Below are 21,081 nucleotides of genomic sequence, written 5' to 3' on the forward strand. Positions count from 1 at the left end.
TGTCTTTTCTCTAATAAAGCATTTTTGCAGTGCGGTTTCCTGATTGGTCTGTTGTTTGTCTGTTTGGTTGCTTTGAACAGCTGAGTCCTGATTGGGTCCTTGTCCAGGCAGATTTCTGAAAGACTGCCCACCGTTCCATTTGTTTTACAGCAAGTGTGTACAGGTAGTCCTCATTGAGTAACTGCCTCATACAGCGATCGTTTGCATTTACAACAGTGATGGAAAAGTTAATTCTGTGACCACTCTTTTAATATATATAAGCCGTTTCTATAATTACAAAAGCACTATAAGATGTCGTCCAAACCTAAAGTCGAAGTTTCTTTTTTCTCCCCAGTTTCGAGCAAAAAGTCCAGAAACGGTTTCCAAATAGAAACAAAGCAAGATAAATCCCATCCTTTTAATTTAAAGAGACAGTTTTGCTATTTCTGCTAATTTCATTACTTCTTTCATTGTGGGATTCAATGTGCCTTTTTCCATGCTATGAATATAAGGATATAAGGAGAATAAAAGGTGGAACTACTTAGCAGTGGCTTATTCATTAAATGATGCAGTCCTTGGCTCTTAGGTTCTCTATCTCTTGCAGGAATATATAGTACTGTTTTCCCTCTCTTTTGGGAAGTAAAATAGCTAGGAAATGCATGCTAATAAACTCTACATTTCATCCTGGCTCCTTGTTCCTGTTGTACCCGTGTTTCCTTGAAAATAAGACCCTGTCTTATATATATATTTTTGGCCACCAAAAAAGGTACCAGGTTTTATTTTCCGGGGTGTGTGTGTGTGTGCCTTACATTGACTCACCTCACTTGCGTGCATCATTCTCTGCCTCCTTTTCACTGTCTGAAGCTCCTAGGAACTTCTGCGGCTGGCTAGGCTTTCCTGAAGACTTCTGCAGCTGGTAACAGAGCTTTGTTATAGCCTGCAAAGGCCTTAAGGAAAGTCTTGCCCGCTGCAGAAGAAATGGGCCAGCAAGGCAGGCGTGCGAGGCCTGGCTGCAACTGTTCGAAGGTAAATAGTAGGCTGCTCCACCCTCCTCCACCCCAATCCCCACCCTTGCTTAATTTTTACCTGTGTACCCTAGAGTGGGCAGGGTCTTAATTAGGGCTTATTTTGGGGGAATGCCTTATATTGGGCACACATGTAAAAATCAAGCTAGGACTTAACTTTCAGGGTGGGTCATATTTTTGGGGAAACACTACCTGTTTTTGGGGTTTCATGGTGCCCTTAACTGGCTTATTGGGGTGACTCATTTTCTGCTTGTTTTTTTCTTTTTTTTTAACAATACATTGAATCATAAATTAGCTTATGGGCTTAATTTCACACCACGCGCTATCAAAGCTCGGCCAAATCTACCATGGTTTTTTTTCCTCTTCTCTCTGCAGGGTGTGGATGACGCTTTTTACACATTAGTCCGAGAGATCCGGAAGCACAAAGAGAAAATGAGCAAAAACGGGAAAAAGAAGAAGAAGAAGTCCAAGACGAAATGTATAATCATGTAAAACAAATTCAAAATACTGTCCAATCCTTTTATCCGTCGAGGGTCCTTCGGTAGGCCCCGACTCCTTTTTTCTACCGTTCACACTAAATTATTAGAACAAAACATTTTTAACATCACTTTTTTTCTTCCGTCGCGTTGCTTCCTGAGCTTGCCAGCCATATAGTTCCCCCCAACGGCTTATTTTCCTCACGGCGGAAAAATGAAGTGCTGAACATTCCGAAAAGCTGGATCTCCCAACTTCTCCACGCTTGTGAAACACAAACGGACAGATCCTCCTCAAAGTTCTTCCTCGGAGTCTCTTGGTGCACGCAGAATCTTCTAATTGTCTTCTGGCTTTTTGTTTTGTTTCGCCCTCCCTCCCCCTCCCCGCGAAGGTTGAGACTTTTCTCGCACTTTTGAGGACCAGCCTTAGCGCGAAATGGAGGCTGGAGCATTGGTAGCAAATAAACATTGTTTTCCTTCTCTGGGGCTCGGTTTTATGCATGACGTTCCTTGCTCCAGGGGTAGGAACAGTGGTGGGATTCAAATCATTTAACAACCAGCACTCTGCCCTAATGATTTCTTCCTACAGCCAGTTCACCAAAGTGCTCAGAAACTCAACAACCGGTTCAGTCCGAAGTGGCGCGAACTGGCTGAATCCCACCACTGGGTAGGAAGGAGGAGCAGGAGTTTTATCTCATCCAGCACAGCAGATTTACTATTCCAGATAGACTGTCATGTTCCACTGAAGTTTAAATCACCTCGGTCCCATTGGGTGCCCCTCCCGCTACATCTCCTGAAATTGCATTCCTGAAATGTGACAAGACTTTTCCAAAAGAAGAGAATATTTGTAGCTCAGGGTCGAACTGTGAAGTCTTGGGTTCTCTCTCAGCTTGGGCACTGTCTAATAAAATGAAATTCAATGGTGAAAAGAGTAAGGTTCTACACTTAGGCAACAAAAACGGAATGCACAGGTACAGTATAGGTGATACCTTACTCAGTAGTAGTAACTGTGAAAGGGATCTTGGAGTCCTAGTGGACAACCATTTAAATATGAGCCAGCAGTGTGCAGCAGCTGCCAAAAAAGCCAACACAGTTCTAGGCTGCATCAACAGAGGGATAGAATCAAGATCACGTGAAGTGTTAATACCACTTTATAATGCCTTGGTAAGGCCACACTTGGAATACTGCATTCAGTTCTGGTCGCCACGATGTAAAAAAGATGTGGAGACTCTAGAAAGAGTGCAGAGAAGAGCAACAAAGATGATTAGGGGACTGGAGACTAAAACATATGAAGAACGGTTGCAGGAACTGGGTATGTTTAGCTTAAGAGAAAGAAGGACTAGGGGAGACATGATAGCATTATTCCAATATCTCAGAGGTTGCCACAAAGAAGAGGGAGTCAAACTATTCTCCAAAGCACCTGAGGGTAGAACAAGAAGCAATGGGTGGAAACTAATCAAGGAGAGAAGCAACTTAGAACTGAGGAGAAATTTCCTGACAGTGAGAACAATTAATCAGTGGAACAACTTGCCTCCAGAAGTTGTGAATGCCCCAACACTGGAAGTCTTTAAGAAGATGTTGGATAGCCATTTGTCTGAAACGGTATAGGGTTTCCTGCCTAGGCAGGGGGTTGGACTAGAAGACCTCCAAGGTCCCTTCCAACTCTACTATTGTATTGTATTGTATTGTATTTACTTGGAGGCGGTTTAATGACCCATCTAGGTTACATCATCAGTACTAGAAGGGAGTGGACTTTGCTCTCACTTCATATGCAACTAGCCAATAACTCGGTGTTGGCCAGGTACTTTTTTATAGGGGAAAATATCCGGACTAAACATAATTTCTAATGTTGCATTTTCCCCCTTACCAAAGGGAGCCCCCTTGTGGAGTACCGTCAAGCCGTTACCATGGCAACTCCACTGCACTGTTCCACTGCATAGAAGCCATTTTATGGCAGTACAGTAGAAGCCATTTTAAGGCACAACAGGCTGTATCTTAACAGAACGCCCCCCCGCCCAAAAAAGGGGTGTTAGGGGTGTCCTATCCCCATAGTATTTTTTCCAGAGAGTAAGTCATCTGTACACCAAGTTTGGTTGAAATTGCTCGAGGCAGTCCATAGTTATGCTGGAACACACACACACAAAAAACAATTTTTATATATATAAAAAGAAGATAGCTTGCCTTGTTGGTGTGGGCTGTTTTTTCCTGAATAGTTCCCTGATTAGGCTTACTTCCTCCCTCCAACATTGATAGAACAATCTACTAAATATAAACTTCTAACATACTGTATATAAACAGAGCGAACCCCCCTCCTTTCCAGCACTGATGGTGTTACCTAGTCTGGTAACAAAATGTCTACAAGTAAACAACCAAGCCCAGGGAGTACCAAGGACTCCACGGTCTTTCCACAAATAAAAGTACAGTTTCCTACCAAAGGTAAGTGTAAGAGTGTGTAAGTCAGAGGCAGGAATTACCGCATCTCAAAACCTCAGTTTGGTAGAAGCCACAATGACATCATGCGCTCTGGATTATTGTGCATCTGTGCCCAATGCAAATTACATAATTTGGGCCTTGAGTGAGTGTCTTTGAGGTTCATGATGAGACAACCCCCTAGTCTCTACCAACTACAGGTAGTCCTCAATTTACAACTGTACTTGAATCTGGAATTACAGGTGCAAACCGCGCTCGTCTTTAAGCGGGTTACCACACCATGGTGGTTACGCATACCCATTGTATCCAGTGAGGGTTTTTTTTTGCCAGAAATGAAACAAAATGCTGGTTTCTTGGGGGGGGGGTACGGGTGGGCTGCTGGGGATTCACAGGGGTTAAGGAGAACCTCTTAATTCTGTGCAGTTCAGAGAACCCACTCCTGGCTGGCCCCGCCCATCCACCCCTCCCAGGAGTCTCCACACATTTTGGATGCAGGTAAGTGCAGGGCGTACACAGAGGTTTGGGGAGGGTGAAAAATGGGCCTAGCGGAAGTTCGGGAACAGGTTAGGGTTAAAGTCAAGCATCAGTTAAGTGGCACCAACCCATCTTATTCAATATTTTAGAACCTGATAAAACACTTTGAAGCCTTTATTTAAATAAAGAAGATGCAGGAGGGTAGTGCTTTGCTTTCGTCCCATTTTTTAAATTATTTTTAGGAAAAAATAAAGGTGAAATCAGGCGATAGAACAAACAGTGGAGGTGGTTATAAAGCCAGATATTAATGATCTGGGAACGCAGTGGCTCAGAGGCTAGGACACTGAGGTTGTGAATCAGGAGGTTGGTGGTTTGAATCCCTAGCCCCGCGTAACGGAGTGAGCTCCCGTTATTTGTCCCAGTTTCTGCCAACCTAGCAGTTCGAAAGCATGTAAAAATGCAAGTTAAAAAGTAGGGACCACCTTTGGTGGGAAGGTAACAGCGTTCCGTGCGCCTTCGGCATTTAGTCATGTCAGCCACATGGCCACGGAGACGTCTTCGGACAGCGCTGGCTCTTCAGCTTTGAAACTGAGATGAGCACCGCCCTCTAGAGTCGGAAACGACTAGCACATGTGCGAGGGGAACCTTTACCTTATTAATGATCTGAGCATTTCTCAAAAGCTCATCCCTGCAGGAATTTTGGCTTAGCCTATTACTGGATTACAGAGTAACAGGGTTGGAAGGGATCTTGGAGGTTATCTAGTCCAACCCCAGAATTGCCAGAATTCTGTTTCTTCCTTCCATTTATCCTTCATTAACAAATAAAGGAAAAGTCTTTTATAGTACAGAAATAGCTCCAGCCTGTGAAACTAAAGGTCACTTTCCCTCCCTCACTATTACACCAAGGTTATGTACAATATAACTTTTTCTGCAGTCCCTGAATTTCAGCCATAATATGAGGCCTCTTCCCTTTTAAAGCTGCTGAACCATTTGTATTTTTAATAATTAGGGCAGAATGAATTTGGGCCCAATCTATTATTTTTTTAATGATATTTTTATGTTACAGCCACTACTACTGTGACAGACAGTTATCATTTTCAATTGCAAAGCTTTCTTTCAAAAGAAGGATGCTTTTACTATTACTAGATTGGAATTCTATTGTAGCCACCACCAAAAGCTAACATAGCAAGCTCTCAATTCACACGAATTAGTATTTGCAGTCAAGTGTTCTCTAAACTGCTGTTGAGGATGAGATCGCCAGGGCATTATTGTTAACAGATTAACAGAGTTGGAAGGGACCTTGTAGGTCATCAAGTCCAACCCCCTGCTCAAGCAGGAGACCCTAAACCATTTCTGACAGGTGGAAGTCCAGTCTCTTCCTGAAAGCATCCAGTGATGAAGCTCCCACAATTTCTGAAGGCAACTTCTGTTCCATTGGTTGATTGTTCTGTCAGGAAATTTCTTATTTCCAGGTTGCATCTCTTCTCCTTCAGATTCCATCCATTATTTCTTGTACGGCCTTCAGATTGACCCCTTTTTGTGACAGCCCCTCAAATATTGGAACACTGCCATCGTGTCTCCCCTGGTCCTTCTCTTCCCTAGACTAGCCATGCCCAGTTCCTGCAACCGTTCTTTATGTGTTTTAACCTCCAGTCCCTTAATCATCTTGGTTGCTCTTCTCTGCACTCTTTCTGGAGTCTCAACATCTTTTTTTTATAGTGGGGTGACCAAAACTGGATGCAGTATTCTAGGTGCGGTCTTACTGGTGAAACCTTTTCATTTGCTCGATCTGTTTTTATTCCTGTTCACATAATTTTGATTTCTGGACAGAGCGTGCCAGCGGCTGAGTTTCAAAGCCAATGAAGATAACAGTTGGCTAATTTATCAATGTTCTCAAAGTGACCTATTTATTCCGATGTCCTTTACCTGCTCCAAAGCACTTACTTCAGAATTGAGACTGAAGTGTTGGGCAGACCTATTGCATATGATTTCTTGTATTGTTGTGAACAGGTGTTCTGGGAATCACTCAGTCTATGACCTGTGCTGTGGGAATGCTGTCAGCCTAAAGCTAGTTTAGATAAGGTGGGCGAGGCCTTCGACAGGAGCTGTGTGGAAATAATCTGGTTATGAACCCGTTCCGGCAGCCAGATGTTTTGATTAGTCAGCCCTGCAAAGGTGCACGTACTGGTAAAATAGCATTCCCATAGATCTGACTGCTGTATGCTGGTGCTGTATTCTTATTAGTCTGGTGCCAGAGATTATTCCACTTCATGCAACATCTTGCGGGTTTTAATGCAACCAGAGAGATGAATTCTGGGAATTATGGTGCCTCAATCCATTTCAAGGGACGCATTGGCTCAGTGGCTAAGACACTGAGCTTGTCAATCAGAAAGGTGGGAGGTTCGAGTCCCTAGCGCTGGGTAACGGAGTGAGCTCCTGTTGCTTGTCCCAGCTTCTGCCAACCTAGCACTTCGAAAGCAGGTAAAAAATACAAGTAGAAAAATAGGGACCACCTTTGGTGGGAAGGTAACAGAGTTCCATGCGCCTTTGTTGTTTAGTGATGCTGGCCACATGACCACGGAGACATCTTCGGACAGTGCTGGCTCTTCGGCTTTGAAACAGAGTTAAGCACCAACCCTTAGAGTCGGGAACGAGTAGCACATATGTGCGAGGGGAACCTTCACCTTTACCTATACTTTTAATAGTTTTAAATCTATCTCAGTTAATAGCCATCATCTACCCTGATGGTAACAGATGCCTCTCTGGCTTTGCTTTCAACCCCCATTTTTCTGTAGTACGAACAAAGACATTATTCAACAGATTTTATTATTACCATTACAGCCTGATCACCCACCATTTAACCCCTGGGCTGCACACGCCTTGCAGACTTTACAATGGGTTGGTGCTCAGCTGTCCTCGTAGTATCGTTGTTTCAGAGCTCGGTATTTTCGGAGGAAGTACAAGGCTTCCAGTTCTTTGATGACAAATTTGCCTCTGGCGATCAGTTTTTTTATTTCTTCCGGGTCCTTCACTTCCTTGTTTTTCAGGAAGGCTGCCTTGAGTCGAGTTCGAAAGTAGTCAGCCCCTTTGGGGTACTCCTTTCCCAGATACAGAAGCTTCAAAGCACAAGAAAAGATTTGAGTATTACACATGGAACAAATCAGGAATTCTTATTTAGGTCCAGTTTACTCTGCCTGTCCTAACCAGGTGTCCTTCAAATGGCTGGACATAAAACTCCCATCTGCCTGGGGATTTACAGGTCCAACATTTTCAGAGGTTCCCCACTGGGAGAAGTCAGAGTTACTCCTCAGAACTTACATTTTTGTACAGGTTCAGTGCTTCGTATCTGAGAGGGTTGGCCATGTTGTCAGTTGAGACATATATCCATGAGGACTGGCATATTTACCTGAAGAACAATCAGTTTAAAAATGAGGTACATGATGCAATCTGAACAGTTTTTTTAAAATTACAGACTAGCTGATAATCTGGCATTGCCCAGGTATTTATTTATAGGGGGAAAATGTCCGGACCAAACATACCGTATTTTTCGGAGTATAAGACGCTCCAAAGTATAAGATGCATCTAGCTTTTGGGGAAGAAAACAAGGGAAAAATATTTGCCTCTGCCTCTCAGCAATTTGCCTTCTTGCAACAAACAGCTATACAGACAAAATACACTGTTTGTAGTGTTACATTTCAGAGTATACTTGTACAGATGCTGTTAAAATTGATGCGCTTTCTGGAAGTATAGTTATTCTCTGCTATTTAAAAGAAGATACAATAGCACTGGGTCTCTTCAGATCAAGCATTTATTTTAAAAAGCTGCTTCATTTTGTTAAGCTGTCTAAAACAATAATAAAGCCGTCTTTAAAAAGTAAGTCTAATAATTTGAACATTCTATAGGCATTTATAGTTACTGACTTACCTCCTTGCAGCAAACAGCCTGGCTAGCACAAGAAAAAAAAATCTGCCTCTGCCTCCCAGCAATTTGCCTGCTGGAGCAAACAGCAAGTTTCACTTTCAATTTCTCCCGATCATCAGCTGTTTCAGGCTGCAGGGATTCCTATAGCCTATTGCAGCCTCCGCAAGCCCCCGTTTGCTGCAAGGAGGTAAATTGCTGGGAGTCAGAGGCCAAAGGGTTGAGGCCAGCGGCTGCGTGGGGCTACATTCAGTGTATAAGACGCACCCTAATTTTCACCGTCTTTTAGGGAGGAAAAAGGTGTGTCTTATACTCTGAAAAATACGGTAATTTCTAATGTTGGATTTTCTCCCTTACCAGAGGGAGCCCCCTTGTGGAGTATTAGATTTACCCAATTCCTGCAACCGTTCTTCATGTGTTTCAGCCTCTAGACTTCTAAATCACCTTTCTCACTGTTCCCAGCTTCTGAGTCTCTACATCTTTTAGTCTGTTTTGAGTTTTGTTTTGTTTTTTGACATTTTGGAGATCCAGCTGATCCCATCATTGTACACCATTCTTCAAATGTGTTGGACTACAATCCTTAACATCCCCTGGTTCTGTGATGGCGAACCTATGGCATGCGTGCCAGAGATGGCATGCAGAGCCCTCTCTGTGGGCATGCGTGCCATGGCCAGCTGCTCTTCTGGTTTCTAGCATGCACATGCATGCCGGCCAGCTGGTTTTCACAGGTGCTGGAGCACCTGAAAACAGTCCGAAAAACGGCCCAAAAACAAGCTGGTTTTTTTTGAGCCGTTTTTCAGGGCTGTTTTGGAGGCATTTTTCAGGCCATTTTTGACCTAAAAACCAGCCAAAAAATAGCCCCAAAACAGGCCTTTTGGGAATCATTTTCAGGCTGTTTTGGGCCTGAAAAACAGCCCCCAAAATGGCCGGAAAACGAACCAAAAACCAACCAAAAACAGACAAAAACCAGGCATGCGCACAGCGGTCAGATGGTTTTTGGGTTTCTGGGACTCTGGCACATGCATTCCGGTTTGGGCTGAAAAGCTTCGTCATCACACTGCCCTAGGTCTTCTTGGAGTAGGTAATGGGAGGCCTAGCCTCCCAGGGCACAATCAGAGAGAACCAAAATGTCCCACACAGCAAAACGTAGAAAAGAATTCAATCAGCCTGCTGCTTACAATCATTCTGAAATTAAGAGGAATCATCAGAGAAAAGCTGGAAGTTAGATTTGATTCATACTGGTTGATCACTTTTTTTTTCTTCCTCCTGTGGAATGCTTAAGATATTGTCCCCCCTTCAATGAATATAAAACATCTACATAACAAGGATCCTCTTAAGGAAGAGGGTAGGAATTTGCAGAGAAAAGCAACCAAGGAAGAAAAATAAGTTCCTGAAAAGTCATAAAAAGTTACAGGAAAAAAAAAGTTAATTGCTATGCTTTTTTTAAAAAAAAAATTGCCTCCCATATTCCTCTCTTAAATCTACTTCTTGGATGATAGCGGGCAAGGGATGATAGAGGTTTTTTTCTTGTGCTGTTGCTGTTTTGAGTTCCTTTTCCTCCCCTCTCGCTCTCTTCTTCCTTCTCCCTTTTTAAGTAGGTGACATGATTAGAAGTTAGATAAGAAAGAAAGGGAAAGTTTTTAAAAAAACATAAAGGGTGATATGATCAAAAGCTAGAATAAGTGATAGAAACAAGAAAAGGGGTAGACTTTTTATGACAAAATGAAAATAATAACTAGAGAAAATGTGGCATAATTGAATAATAAATAAAAAATTGAATAATAAATAAAAAATAAAAATAAAAAACTTGGGGAAAAAAGTTACAGGGAAAAGTTATTGCTTAACAACCTGCCCTAACCAGAGTGCAACAGTGGTGAAGAGGCTGGATTTAGAGCACTCAAATCAGATTGGAGTCCTTCCACAACCACAGAAGCTCCCCGGGGAGGACTTTGACCCATTACTAAGATTCCCCCCAACCAACCTCGCAGGGTTGTTGTAGTAAGGAAAAAGGAGTGCTCCCGCCTCCTGTCGAACTCCTGCATACATACAACACTGAATCCAGCTAATTTCTAGGGTTTTAATCAGAGATTTCCTATTCAGCAGTCAGCCTGGGCTAGCCAGGCTGAGCTGTGGATGATGGGAGCTGTAGTACTCCAACATACCAAGAGGGCTGAAGGCTACAGCTGCAAGCTGCCCACCAATAAGCCGAGTCTGGGAGGCTCCCCAATCCGATGAGAACGTAATTCACTTCATTTCACTTAACGTTAAGCAAAAATTCACTTACCTGCGCAGTTCATAAACTCCCAACTTGGCCAGCTGTGGGCAGACAGCTAGGGTCGCCTGTCGGCTACTGCGCCTGCGCCCGAGTTCGAGGGGAGGAGCCAGAGGACTCTTCAAACGTCCTGAATGGCATTGCCTTAAGATTCGCAAGCAGGGATAGGTAGACATACGAAAGGGAAGAGGAGTGCCTCTGCTCTCAGAAGAGAGCCCCGTTTTAACCAAATGGAATTGTAATCGCTTCGCGGTCAGCAAGAATTGGCGGCTCCATACGCACAACAAGCAAAACTTAATTAATTAAAATTTTAAAGTTAATTTTAAAGGGTGCTCATTTTTTCCCTACGTATCCAAGTTAGCATGCCGCATGTAAAATATATGAAATATTTAATATATAATATATACCACCCATCCTATTTGCAAAGTTTTAGATCAGGGGTCCCCAAACTTGGCCACTTTAAGACTTGTGGACTTCAATTCCCAATATTCTGGGAGTTGAAATCCACGAGTCTTAAAGTGGCCAAGTTTGAAGGCCTCTATTTTAGATAGATTAGTATTTCTCAATCTCAGCAACTTTTAAGATGTTTGGACTTCAACTCCCAGAATTCCCCAGCCTGCCAAGATCCACCCCTCTTAACGTTGTTGAGGTTGAGAGACAGTGCTAGAGATTGAGAATATGGGTTACATCTGTTTTGCATGTCTGCATTTGGGCTTAAGTTCCTTCCTCTGAACCTTCAAATGAAGCAAAACCAGAACTAAATACACTCAAAACGGTAGAAATGGTGGTAGATTTTAGGAGGTACCCTCCTATACTATCAATTCTTACAATGCTAGACAACACAACATCAACAGTAGAGACCTTCACATTTCTAGATTCTATCATATCTCAAGACTTAAAATGGACACCTGACATCAAAAACGTCATTAAAAAAGCACAACAAAGAATGTTCTTTCTGCGCCAACTCAGAAAGCTCAAACTGCCCAAGGAGCTGCTGATTCAGTTCTACAGAGGAATGATTGAGTCTGTCATCTGCACCTCCATAACTGTCTGGTTTGGTTCTGCAACCCAACAAGACAGACACAGACTTCAGAAGATAATCAGAACTGCAGGAAAAACAATTACTGCCAACCTGCCTTCCATCGAAGACCTGCACACTGCACGAGTCAAAAAGAGGGTTGTGAAAATGACTACAGACTCCTCACATCCTGGACATAAATTGTTTCAACTCCTACCCTCAAAACAACGCTATAGAGTACTGCACACCAGAACAACTAGACACAAGAACATTTTTTCCTGAATGCCATCACTCTGCTAAATAAAAAATTCCCTCAACACTGTCATATTACCTAAGACTGTATTATTATTATTATTATTATTCTCTTCCTTCCTAGTATCTATCTCTTCCCGCTTATGACTATAACCATGTGCCTTTACAATTTATATGGTTTTTAATTATTTTATTTTCCTTTTATGTACACTGAGAGCATAGGAACCAAAGACAAATTCCTTGTGTGTCCAATCACACTTGGCCAATAAAGTGTTGTGTTGTGTTGTATTGCATTGCATTGCATTCTATTCTATTGTTTCATATTGTATTACATTGTATTTTTCTCTCGGATCCCAACAGGCGTGTGGCAACCAATTTTTCTAAGAAAATCACACTTTCCCCATCTCTTCCGCACACACACACAAAATGCAAGAACTTTTCTCCTGGTCTTTAACACCAATTTTCCTTCCCCCCCCCCCCTTCTACGTTTGTACCACTCCGGCTAAAAGGTTCTGCAGAATGTTCTTTATTACCAATAGGAGAATGCAACGAATACATTGCAAATACCCACAGAGTCTCTGCGAAACCCGGACGAAATAGCAATTTCCAAATAACCAAAATCTTTGCTGAGACAGGCGCCCTAGCAAATTTTCTGCAAGAAAACTCTTAATGCGCCTGCGCAGACGTACCTTATACTATCAACGATGGGAATTAATTCATGAATCCATGGATGGGAATCATAGAGGAAGAACAAAATGAAAGCTGCCACCCCACCCTCAGTTATCACTTCCGAATTCGATTCAAAGTACGCATTGGCAAAATCTCTATCAGTACACGGAGTTCCCCCCCCAAAAAAACTCAGACCGATCCTTACTCATTTTCCTCCCGAAGCGCCACGCATCCCGATTGTCGTTCTGTATATGAGACGCGTAAGTCTAATATAGACTCCGCAAAGTTCACTTGAGAACCGGAAGTGCCTTCCAACACTAACCTTCCTCTTGGTTGAATTCATTCCCCTTTGCCAGGAGCGTCAAGGGGCGGGGACTCTCGGAGCGCGGCGTGGAGGGGCGGGACTGGTTGCCGCGGAAACGAAGGGACGGGGTCGTCAACAACTTTTCAGCCTGGCTGTTGAGGGTGCCGCTGAAAAATGGTGAGTGACGCCCTTTCCCCCAACATGGGGGGGAGATCTTATTTGCATATATATCTGCATATGCAAATCACACGCACCCCGCATCTCGTTTGCGGACGCTTTGCAAAGAGAATGAAACACGCGAGTGGGTCAATGTGTTGTGTGAACGCAGCCACTCCCTGCAGTTGCGGGATCTGGCACCTCCGTCCCCACTGGGGATATAACCTGCATGTCATTTTTTTTAAAAAGAACTTTTTTTCTTGCTTCTTTTCCTAAAAAATATTTTATTTCCACTTGGAGATGCTAAGATGGAGGCGAGAATGACGCCTTTGGGTCAAACCCCAATAAAGCTTCATGCCTCGGTCCTATTAAACCCGAGGTGGCTTTACCAAGCAGGTGGATATTCCACAGGTGATGCCTTCCCTTGGTCTTCCACATGCATTTCACCTGTGGAATATCCATCTGAGCTCTTTTTCCTTGGCTGCCAGTGAATTCTGCCTTCCTAATACAAAGAGTCCTCAACTTATAACCATAATTGGGAGCTGAATTTCTGTTGCCAAACAAGGTGGTCGTTAAATGAGTCACACCCCATTTTACAAGCTTTTTGCCAGGGATTACAAGAGCAATAGCACTTAGACTTATACACCGCTTCATAGTGCTTTACAGCCCTCTCTAAGCGGTTGACATAATCAACCTCTTGCCCCCAACAATTTGGGTCCTCATTTTACCGACCTCGGAAGGACGGAAGGCTGAGTCAAATTTGAGCCTAGTGAGATTTGATCTGTCAAATTGCAGGCAGCCGGCAGGCAGCAGAAGTAGCCTGCAGTACTGCACTCTAATCACTGCACCATCGGGGCTCATCATACATTGCAGCGGTCATTAAGTGAGTCACCACAGGACGACGGCTGATTTTGCAATCCCTTTTTTGTGGCAGTCATTAAACGATCCCATTTTATTCAATCGGTAGGGTTTTTTTGCCCCAAACTGGAAGTAAATGCCAGAATTGGACCAAAAAACTGCTGAAAATTGTGGGAGGGTACGACGGTTAGATCTCCAGAACTGAGTCATAGATAGCTCTGGGGAGGGGGGGGAGGTTCATTCTAATTTCAAACAATTGCTGGTTGTTAAGGGAGGACTAGCTGCAATCCGAGACATTGTGGATATTGTGTAAAGCATTAGAAGACGGTTGAGACTTTCAGTGTTCCATTGTGTGGGTTCAACGTGTGTTTGTGCGAACACAGATATTTAGGCTGATGGTAAGATGGAATTCAGATGACTTTCCCCTCCCCTGTCTTGACCATTTTATTGTGCTTTTCTGATTTTCTCTGTTCTTTTTTCCCTTCCTCTCTGCATTTAGGGTCCCAAAAAGAAAAAGGTACGTAGGTAGACGGCTCAATTAATCCTAGAGGCATTCATACTTACCAATAGCTCGTATATTTAACCTTGATATAGATTTATAACTTCAAATGATGGTCCGCTTTGGTTTAAAAGCAGCTTAGTTCACACAGTGCATTTCAATCAGAGGTGGGTTTCACATCATTTTATCACCGGTTTGCCACGCCCTAAAACTGTGAGTGTGTGTACCTTGCACACATGCACGCAGCTCAGAAAACGTGGCTAAATAGGATGACGTAGAGCCGGGATGGGTGAGCAAACCCATTGCCAACTGTAGGTCACCACTACCTGTTCGCCCGAACCGCTCCGAACCGCCTGAATACTACTACTGGTTTCAATCCATTGGGGCAGTGTTTCCCAACCTTAGTATATTTAAGGTGTGTGAACTCCCGGAATTCCCCAGCCAGCATTGTAGTTATTTTTTTAATATGCATGGGTTTTAAGTGCAGGAATGATTAACAAACTCACAGCCTGTTGTGTCCTCCTCAAACTGACCTAAACTTGTTGACACCCCCTGCCAGCACCAGATACTGCTGAAGCAGTGGTGGGCCCTGGCATTGCCCACGTGGATGCGTACTTGCCTGCGACGCTTCCGCAAGCCTCCGCAACGCTCCAGCTGGCGGAGCGTCGTGCAGGCGCTGTAGACGCCATGCACATGTGTGGAAGCCCCAAAAGCTTAAAGCACAGGCAAGGAGCTCAGGAGGGCGGGTGTGCCTTCCCGAGCACCGTACCGGTATGGTACCCGGTGCTCCGGGCAGGATCCGGTACGCCCATACTGAGATGTACCGCCTGGAACCCACCACTGTGCTGAAGTGAACTACACTTCTCAATTGCCCTAGCCAGCATAGCCGATGGTGCAACATTGGGAGTTATAGTGCGTCAACATCTGGAGCATCTTAATACTTCTATGGTCGGACTTTCACCTTTTGAACCCACAAGGATTGTGGAATTGTCACACTTCCCTGATTATGTGTGATTCTTCAGGTGTCTGAATGCTATTGATTTGATTTTTACTTCAGAGGACGCACATGTTGGTAGTCCTTAACTTATGACTGGTCACTTTGATGTTCCGATGGAATTACCTCTGGCGCAGCTGAGGAAAACCCATCTCATCCTGCCTCCTGCCTTTCTCTTCCCTGTTCTGACCCGGCTCCCAAACACGACAAACCCTCTGTAGTTAAATCAATGATTCTTTTATTAGGCGCCACGGCAGCCCTGGGAAAAAAGAGAGGGAAACTCACTCTCACAGCAGGCTAACAAGTCTGTCCGGCAGGGAGATGAATCGTTGTCTGCCACATCTATTCATCTCCGCCGCCTGCCTTTTATCCCCAGAGCTAGGGTGGGGCTTCGCTAGCAGCGGTGGCTCTTCCGTCCCAAGGACTGGCCCATAGATTTCCACTGCTCTCCTCTCCTCTGCCTTCTGTGCATCAGGCACTAGGTACAGCTGTTCCTCCTCATCAGCCACATCAAGACCTGGGGGCTGTTGACTCTCCATCTGAGGGCTGACGGACGGCCCAGGCTCCGCCTCTGTCTCTCTCTCTCTCTGCCAGCTCCATTCCTTCTCTCAGGTTGCCTTGATACTGACCCTGATTCCCACGTCTCCTCCTCCCCTTCTGATTCGGCTGCTGGAGGGGTTGGCAGCCAACAGACCACAACATTCCCACCGGTGGCCATTGTACCTTGCCAGTATCTCCTCATCCCCTGTGGTCACTTTGAGGGTTGATACATCTTCTCCTCACCCAAATTTTGCCTCTTTCCTCTTGACCGTAATTCTGTGAGGGGCGGGGGAGGCAAAAGATACTTTTATGGAAGTCTAGTACGTTAATGAAGAACCTGTATGCCTGTGGAAATTCTTAGTCATTGAGGTCATGGTTGTCCCAAGGGTCCTTGAATCATCTGCTAACTGAAGGTTCTTCAAAGGTGCTTTTTGAAGAGGCAACTGGACTTTCTTGTTTTTCTTTGAAGATGTTTCGCTTCCCACCCAAGAAGCTTCTTCAGCTCTGACTGGGTGGCGGGGAATGTTAAACACAGGCGCAGTCTGTGCAATTGCTATATATGTATACTTTTTTTTAAAGGAGGATATATGTTAAAATTATTAATATGAAAGATGTTTATTGCAATGAAACACCATCAATATTAAATGAAGCCTGCTCAGATGCTGAAATACACCGTGCAAACGAGACAAAGAGAGTGGAAGAGAGAAGGGAGACAAGAGGAGGAAGAGATGGGTTAGGAGAGAGGGTAGAGGGGAGGGGAAAGAAGAGGAGAGAAAGAAGGAGTGGAAAGAGGAGAAGGGAAGGGGAAGTAGAGAAGAGAAGGATGACAGAGGGAAGAAAGGAGGTAGGGAGGAGGAGAGAGGGAGAAGAGGCAAAAAAGCGATGGATGGGGTATAAATATGGTGTATGGAAAGCAGAAGAGCAAATGATAATCTTTGGGGGTTGATGGTAAGAATACTGAATAATACAAAATAGTGTCGGTTATGATGTAATGGTATACATGTGGTTATTTGTATGAAAATTAAAAATAAAATTAAAGTCTATTTAAAAAAACACAGGCACAGTCAGAGCATGAAGAAGCTTCTTGGATGAGAAGTGAAACACCTTCAAAGAAACAACAACGTCCAGGTGCCTCTTGAAAAAGCACCTTTGAAGAACCTGTAGCTAACAGATGGTTCAAAACCCAACACCCAGTAGCCCTTAGTAAGCATGCATTATCTGAGGATCATAGGACCTGCGCCCAATGGTCCTCTGGAAGACCCATTGGGTGTCCACACTATAATTATACTGGTGGGAGTACTTGGGGCAATGTTTTGCTGTCTTCTCAATAGACCCAAGAAAGCATTGTCATGATGTCCTTCAAGATCTGTGGAGTTGCGGGATCACACATGGGGTTGGAGAACATCTGGAGAAGCTCTCTTGCTTAGCTTTGGTTACCACCCAGTGGCCTCCTCCGGTTAGGAAGTGGAAGATTGGACAAAAGTGCATTTTGATCCATCTTCACATGATGGCCAACACATAGATAAGTGCATGGAGCTACTCACCAGTCACCATTCTTTGGTGAGGCAGCAGTCTTCATAAAAAAGCCAATAAAATGTAGATTTCATGGACCTTGTTTAACAGATTTCAATATAGTGGACAACACCTTAATTCTGACTGTTTAATCAGTCCAGATAATGTTTGCAGAGTTTGTATAAATTGATAGCATTTTCAGGAATCGCTTATTTGTTAATTCACGCAAATGTGATGTACAATGTTTACATTTAATGTACATTATGCAGAGATACAGAAATGTTATGGGCCATATATAAATTCAGATTTCATGCCCGATTAGCTCTTCATCCCAATATTGGTTTTCAAAATCAAGAGTTTCCTGTTTATCTTCCAATACTTAAAGCTGGACAATAACTCTTGCCATTTCTTGCCATGGACCAACTGGCTGAAGTTGCTTGAGCTGAATTTCAGAACATCTGGAGAAGATGGGGTTGCCTACTGCCGTTCTAGGTCACCCAGGGAAGGACGCATCCAGCACTGGAACAAATAGTCTGTCCAAGAGATGTCTCCATACTGGATATTAACTTGACGGACCTCTATGGAGGATCTTCTGAGTCAGGGATTCAGAAAGTCTTAGCATTCAGCACCACCATTTTAGTTCCCCAGCTGCTCCATGGCATTGCCACATGGTGGGGCATTATGGACGATTAAAATGGCAGCTTTGATGTGTCCATGTGATGGGAGTAGATTTATTCACCCTGTAATCTCTCAGTTGCCCATTTTAATGTAAATATCTTTCCAATCTACATATATATAAATGGCGGTGTGTGTGTATGTTCCAGCTTAACTCTGGAACGCCTCGAGCAATTTCAACCAAACTTGGTACACAGATGACTTACTCTCTGGAAACAAACACTGTGGGGGGTAAGACACCCCTAACACCCCTCAGAGTGTGTGTTCTGTTAAGATACAGCCTGTTGTGCCTTAAAATGGCTTCTACTGTACAGTGCAGTGGAGTTGCCATGGTAACGGCTTCACAGTACTCCACAAGGGGTCTCCCTTTGGTAAGGGGAAAATCCAACATTAATTAGAAAATACGTTTGGTCCGGACATTTGTGAATGTTTTATACAGGATTGGGATAAACAAATACCTGGGCAATGCCGGGTTAACAGCTAGTAGGAAAATAAAGATCAGTACCTCTTCCATTCCACAGTTTCAAAACTAACTATGTCTCCTCAATGCCCTGATTTGAAAAGTGGCTATTTTTTTTTACCAATATATTTTTTGGAATAAGAAATATATGAAGTCCCCCTTCTGCTCTGTCCTTTTTAGAAGCGCCTTAACATTTCATTTCATTTCCATTATTTTGTTTGGGTTCAGTCTGCTGGTACTAAGAAGATTAGTAAAGCTGAACGGATGAAGATGCTAAGGGAAGAGGAGGAAAGGCGAATGCTTGAGGAAGGTAGGTGGATTTTGACCCTCGGTGTTATAGGTAGTCCTCGACTTACAACGGTTCGTATAGTGACCATTTGAAGTTACAATGGCACTGAAAAAAATGATGTTTTTTGCACACTCATGACCATTGCCACATCTCTATGTGATCAAAATTCAGACGCTTGGGAACTGACTCACACTTATGACCGTTGCAACATCTCCACGTGATCAAAATTCGGACGCTTGGGAACTGACTCACACTTACGACCATTGCAAAATCTCCACATGATCAAAATTTAGACGCTTGGGAACTGACTCACACTTACGACCATTGCAACATCTCCACATGATCAAAATTCAGACGCTTGGGAACTGACTCATACTTACGACCATTGCAGCATCCCGGGGTCGTTTGATCCCCTTATGCAACTTTCTAACGAGCAAAGTCTATGAGGGAGTTTGATTCATTTAACCACCGGGTTATTAACTCAGAAATCGCAGCGATTCACTTAACAACTGCGGCAAGAAAGGCCGTAAAATGAGGCAAAACTCACATACACCACTGTCTTCCTTAGTGATGGAAATTTTGGGCTCAGTTGGGGTCGTACATCAAGGACTACCTGTTTTTGTGTTCAAGGAATCAGGTTGATCAAATAAGTAAATAAAATAAATAAAAAATAAAATAAAATAAGATAAAATGAAATATAGAAATGATAAAATAAAATAAAATATAAAAATAATAAAATAAAATAAATAATAAAATTATATATATATATAAAATATAATATAAAATCAAATCAAATCAGGGCGATCAAATCAGTAAATAAAATAAATAAAAATAAGATAAGATAAAATAAAATAAAATATAGAAATGATAAAATAAAATATATTAAAATAATAAAAAAAATTAAATAAATAATAAAATAAAATAAAATAAAATTAAAAACATATAAAACGTAACGTAACATAACATAACATAACAACAACACAACAGTAAAGGTAAAGGTTCCCATCGCACAAATGTGCTAGTCGTTCCTGACTCTAGGGGGTGGTGCTCACTCCACTTAAAACCTGAAGAGCCAGCGCTGTCCAAAGACGTCTCTGTGATCATGTGGCTGGCATGACTAAATGCCGAAGGCGTACATAACGCTGTTACCTTCCCACCAAAGGTGGTCCCTATTTGTCTACTTTCATTTTTACCTGCTTTCAAACTGCCAGGTTGGCAGAAGCTGGGACAAGTAACGGGAGCTCACTCCGTTATGCGGCGCTAGGGATTCGAACCGCCGAACTGCCGACCTTTCTGATCGACAAGCTCAGCGTCTTAACCACTGAGCTGCCGCGTCCCTTAAAATAAAAATAAAACCTCATTAACCGTGTCTCCTATTTTATTCCCAGAGCAAGCCCGCTTACGCGCCGAGCAGGAACAAGCTGTGAAGGCGGAAAAGGAACGTATTGAGAGAGAGAAAACAGAACATCTTGAAGCTAAAGTGAGCTCCCTCAGATCTTGCTGGGGATATTATCTAGGGAACACCTGGGAATTCTTTCAGCCCCTGGGCTACACCCGGCCCTTTGGCTGTCCCCATGCCCACCGACCCACGCCCACAGAGCCAGTAGTAAAAAAAATTGAATCTCACCACTGAGCCCAATGTTAGCCCATGCACCTTTCATGGATAACAGAATAAGAAGAGCTGGAAGGAACCCTGGAGGTCTTCTAGTCCAGCCCCCTGCTTAGGCAGGAAACCCTATCCTATTTCAGATAAATGGCTGTTCAATCTCTTCTTAAAAATCTCTGGTGATGGGGCATTCACAACCTCTGGAGGCAAGCTGTTCCACCGGTGAATTTTCCTCACTCTTAGGAAGTTTCTCCTTAATTCCAGGTTGCTTCTCTCTTCGATTAGTTTCCATCCGTTGCTTCTTGTCTTGCCTTCTGCTGTTTTGGAAAACAGGTTGACTCCCTCTTCTTTGTGGCAGCCCCTCAAATATTGGAACATTGCTATCCTGTCACCCCCCCTAGTCCTTCTTTTTGTTAAACTAAACATACCCAATTCCTGCAACTGTTCTTCATATGTTTTAGTCTCCAGTCCCCTAATCATCTTTGTTGCTCTTCTCTGCACTCTTTCTGGAGTCTCCACATCTTTTTTAAACGTGGCGACCAAAACTGCATGCCGTATTCCAAGTGTGGCCTCACCAAGGCATTATAAAGTGTTATTAACCCTTCACGTGATCTTGATTCTATCCCTCTGTTGATGCAGCCTAGAACTGTGTTGGCTTTTTTGGCAGCTGCTGCACAC

At 43.4% G+C, this 21,081-nt stretch overlaps 2 protein-coding genes across 10 annotated transcripts in view; one reads left to right on the forward strand and one right to left on the reverse strand.

The window, feature by feature from the left end:
* Nucleotides 1-21,081, forward strand: part of DNAI7 (dynein axonemal intermediate chain 7) — a 68,402-nt gene that overhangs the window by 25,563 nt on the left and 21,758 nt on the right. For 2 of the 6 annotated variants that reach the window (XM_081957816.1, XM_081957817.1), the window contains exons 1-4: nucleotides 12,962-12,991; nucleotides 14,328-14,345; nucleotides 18,737-18,818; nucleotides 20,186-20,277. In XM_081957816.1, coding sequence (XP_081813942.1) covers nucleotides 12,989-12,991; nucleotides 14,328-14,345; nucleotides 18,737-18,818; nucleotides 20,186-20,277 — 195 coding nt within the window. In that variant the 5' untranslated portion in view covers nucleotides 12,962-12,988. Of the gene's footprint in view, nucleotides 1-1,379; nucleotides 1,958-12,938; nucleotides 12,992-14,327; nucleotides 14,346-18,736; nucleotides 18,819-20,185; nucleotides 20,278-21,081 lie in introns of those variants that run through there. The other 4 variants (XM_081957818.1, XM_081957821.1, XM_081957820.1 and 1 more) reach the window with 4 other exon arrangements.
* ETFRF1 (electron transfer flavoprotein regulatory factor 1) lies at nucleotides 7,191-12,771 on the reverse strand. Of its 4 annotated transcripts, XM_081957875.1 has the most exons (4): nucleotides 10,584-10,645; nucleotides 7,921-7,967; nucleotides 7,700-7,787; nucleotides 7,191-7,497 (listed from the first exon to the last, which is right to left on the reverse strand). In XM_081957875.1, the coding sequence occupies exons 3-4, from the start codon at nucleotides 7,742-7,744 to the stop codon at nucleotides 7,288-7,290; spliced, it is 255 nt and encodes an 84-aa protein (XP_081814001.1). In that variant the 5' UTR covers nucleotides 7,745-7,787; nucleotides 7,921-7,967; nucleotides 10,584-10,645; the 3' UTR covers nucleotides 7,191-7,287. The 4 variants fall into 4 exon arrangements, with proteins under 4 accessions (XP_081814001.1, XP_081814002.1, XP_081814003.1 ...); XM_081957876.1 differs by lacking the exons at nucleotides 7,921-7,967; nucleotides 10,584-10,645 and adding an exon at nucleotides 12,716-12,771; XM_081957877.1 differs by lacking the exons at nucleotides 7,921-7,967; nucleotides 10,584-10,645 and adding an exon at nucleotides 12,531-12,569.

Source organism: Natrix helvetica (genome assembly GCF_964273705.1).
Source record: "Natrix helvetica genome assembly, chromosome: 6".
NCBI classification, from domain to species: Eukaryota; Metazoa; Chordata; class Lepidosauria; order Squamata; family Natricidae; genus Natrix; species Natrix helvetica.

Excerpts from the sequence above, each read along its gene's own strand:
- ETFRF1 (XM_081957876.1), bottom strand. The coding sequence starts at position 7,744 with ATGGCCAACCCTCTCAGATACGAAGCACTGAACCTGTACAAAAAT. Across the intron at positions 7,498-7,699 it reads CACTGAACCTGTACAAAAAT|CTTCTGTATCTGGGAAAGGA; the intron begins GTAAGTTCTGAG and ends TGTGCTTTGAAG.